A 3,289-nucleotide genomic window follows, 5' to 3' on the forward strand; every position below is an offset into this window, starting at 1 on the left:
GAGGCTTGCTCCGCTACAACCCCTTCCCTCCAAACTTAAGCTCATCAAGGGCTGACATCAGCTTAATTATGTAGAGGTAGGAAGCGATCTCAATCTTCGATGTGTTTAAGTTTGGAAGGAGGGACTTGTACTGAAGCAAAAACGGTGTAGGATATATACCACATATATTATTTTTTAAAAACAAATTCTTAAAACTTTTAAATATGATTAAAATAAAAATCTACATATAGTTCGGCCTATATTTGTCCACTTTCAACACGCATGTCCTCATTATTAGGATCTTTTCTGAACATATGTATTCATGCATGTTTTAGTGCAAGATCTCTCATTTTGATTCTGCATCTAGTCCACATTAAAATACCTAAAATATCATACACTAATAGGCTAATAGCGAAGGGAGAGAGCAGTAAATTGATTATTCTTGGTACACCAATATAAAGATTGTCAAAGTTGTCGTAGTAGTACATTTCCGTTGTGTGTGTTTCTTCAATCCAGACAAGTAAATATAAGAAAATTACAAACAAAAATAAGGAGAGATCCAAGAAAACGGGGAGGAGGAAGAATGGTAAACGGGAGAAAGAAAGAAGAAGAAGAAGAAAAGGTACAAGCGCGAGGACCACGAGGGATGATACGTCTATATATGAATGGGCGGAAAATTAACCCCATATTGCCGGAGCACAACCACCGGCCGCCGGGGTGGCGCCTCACATGCGCGCGTCAGGTAGATCCGGCATATTTAACGCGGCCACCGCGGCCGCCATTACGACGGCCGGCCGTGTCCTCCGCCATCGGATATAATGGGCATGGCAATTACCTACAGTGATAGGATTGAGATAGAAAAAAGTGATCCTTCGCGTGCGTGTGTGTGGCTGTAGCTGCAGAGATCACCGTCGTCAATGCTTGAGCACGTCCGGGATGTCCACGGGGTAGCGGCTGATGCACTCGGCCCAGGGGCCCTGCGCGTCGCGGGCCGGCTCGATGCACTCCCACGCCGCGCTGTTGCACTTGAACCCTGACCCGAACCCGATCATCCACACGCGGTCGCCCTTCCGCATCCTCCCCTTGGCCTCGATGTAGGCCAGCTCGTACCACAGCGAGCTGCTCGACGTGTTGCCGAACCGGTGCAGCGCCATGCGCGACGCCTCCACGTGCTCGTCGGAAAGGTTAAGGCTCTTCTGCAGCTCGTCGATCACCGCGCGGCCGCCAGCGTGGATGCAGAAGTGCTCGAACGCCATGCGGAAGTCGGGCAGGTACGGCTTGATCCCCTTGCTCCCGAACACGCGCCGCGCGATGAAGGACAGCGCGAAGAGCAGCTGCTCCGACGCCGGGAGCACCAGTGGACCGATGGCGGTGATGTTCGCCTTGAGCGCGTCGCCGGCGATGTTCATCAGGTCCTTGTTCAGGTTGATGCCGCGGTGTCCCTCCTCGTCCTCCTCCTGGTACACGCACCGGTACGCGCCGTCCTGCGCCCCCGTCAGCGTGCGTACCACGCGGGCGAGACGGAACCGGGCCTTGGCGGGGGACGTTGACAGCAGCGCCGCCGCGCCGCCCATGCGGAAGAGGCAGTTGGGGAGCAGCATGGCGCGCTCCTTCCCGACGTAGTAGTTGGGGGTGATGGTCTCCGTCGACACCACCAGCGCGGTCGAGCCCCGGGGAGCCGTCTGCAGGAAGTTGCGCGCCAGCCCCACGGAGACCAGCCCGGCGCTGCACCCCATCCCGGAGAGGTGCACGTTGCGCACGTCGCTGCGCATCCCGTACCGGTGGATGATCATGTCCGTGAACGATGGCACCGGCGCGAACAGGCTGCAGTTCACCACCAGGAAGTCGACGGCTGCCGGTTTCACCCCCGTCTTGACGAGCAGGTCGTCGATGGCGGAGAAGATGACCAGCTCCACCTCCTCCCGCGACGCCTCCAGGTTCCGGAACGGTGGGATGTAATGGTGCGCGGGGGGCAGGCAGGTCTCCTCCCCGAGCCCCGACCGCTCCAGCAGCCGCGTCATGAACCGGACGCTGCGCTCGTCGATGGAGGCGCCCTCTATGAACGTCACCAGCTTCGCGTGCTCCAGGAACGTGCCGAACGGGACGCGGCCGCTGGGCTTGGTGCGGAAGCAGGCGTAGTCCACCAGGTACACGGACCGCGGCCGCATCATCAGGTACAGGGTCGCCGCGGCGGCGGGGAGGAACGCCGCCAGGAAGACGTGCACCGGCCGGAGATTGTGGAGCTTTGCAAGAAGCTCCTCGGGCCCGACTCGCGCCAAGCTGACGACGCCAGCCATGGCCAGCGGCACGGCGAGCACGAGGAGGAAGTTGTTCACCACGCACTGGTACACCGGCTTCAGCCGCTTGAGCTGAGCTGCTGAACTCATCTTGCTTCCGTTGCAGTGTGCGTGTACAGAGCGTCGTCCTGGACTGTGGAGTGGCTCCCGTTAGCTAGCAAGCGTCTGGGAGAGGAGTGAAGCGGGAGCAGAGTATATAAAAAGGGGCGCGTTGGCGGGCCACATGCCTCTTTACTGGTACAGGCTAGCTTGTGATCATGGGCTTTTGTTCACCGATAAATCTGATGATGGAGATAAAAGGCTGAATTGATGCTGCTAATTTAATACCGTGCTTTGTTTTGGCCTCACCGATCATCGCCTCGTCGTTTCAATGTCTTTGCGACCCCCATATATGTAGTACCACAACTGTACACTACTAACTCAATTTCCCACCAAACGAACATAAAGTACTTGATCATGGGGAACATGGAGGCTGGAGAAGGTAGAGCACTCTAATTAAAGCAATATCAAGCGCAAAAAAAGGAATAGTCACTGGTAGAAAAATGGCCTTTGGTCGCGGTTGGCAACTGCCATTAGTCGCGGTTGCGCAACCGCGACCAATTAGGCGCGATTAAAGGCCCCCCCACGTGGGCGGCAGGCGAGCGCCAGGGCGGAGGACCTTTAGTCGCGGTTCTTCTGGCCAACCGCGACTAAAGGCCTCCGCAGGGTTTAGGGTTTAGCCCCCCTCCCCCTAAATCTGGTTTGTTTTTAATTTGTATTGTTTTATTTCTTTTGGGTTTTAATTTTGAAGGAGTTTCACATATTCTACCGTACTACATACATGCATATGAATGTACAATTTCAAACAAATTTGAAATTAGAACAAAAAGAATTCAAGAGGAATATACAATATATATTTGATATCGGATGACCATATACAATTTTGAACAACTTTCCATACATATTTAGTGCATATAAAGTTCTACGTCCTCTACATAGTGTTCTCCTCTAGGATCGATGACTTCCCTCGCGAA

At 54.3% G+C, this 3,289-nt stretch overlaps 1 protein-coding gene across 1 annotated transcript; it reads right to left on the minus strand.

The window, feature by feature from the left end:
* Positions 1-621: 621 nt before the first annotated feature.
* Positions 622-2,369, minus strand: LOC124675275 (3-ketoacyl-CoA synthase 6-like). Its single transcript, XM_047211344.1, has one exon. The coding sequence runs from the start codon at positions 2,364-2,366 to the stop codon at positions 894-896; it is 1,473 nt and encodes a 490-aa protein (XP_047067300.1). The 5' UTR covers positions 2,367-2,369; the 3' UTR covers positions 622-893.
* Between the last annotated feature and the right edge of the window lie 920 nt (positions 2,370-3,289).

Source organism: Lolium rigidum, chromosome 1, assembly GCF_022539505.1.
Source record: "Lolium rigidum isolate FL_2022 chromosome 1, APGP_CSIRO_Lrig_0.1, whole genome shotgun sequence".
NCBI classification, from domain to species: domain Eukaryota; kingdom Viridiplantae; phylum Streptophyta; class Magnoliopsida; order Poales; family Poaceae; genus Lolium; species Lolium rigidum.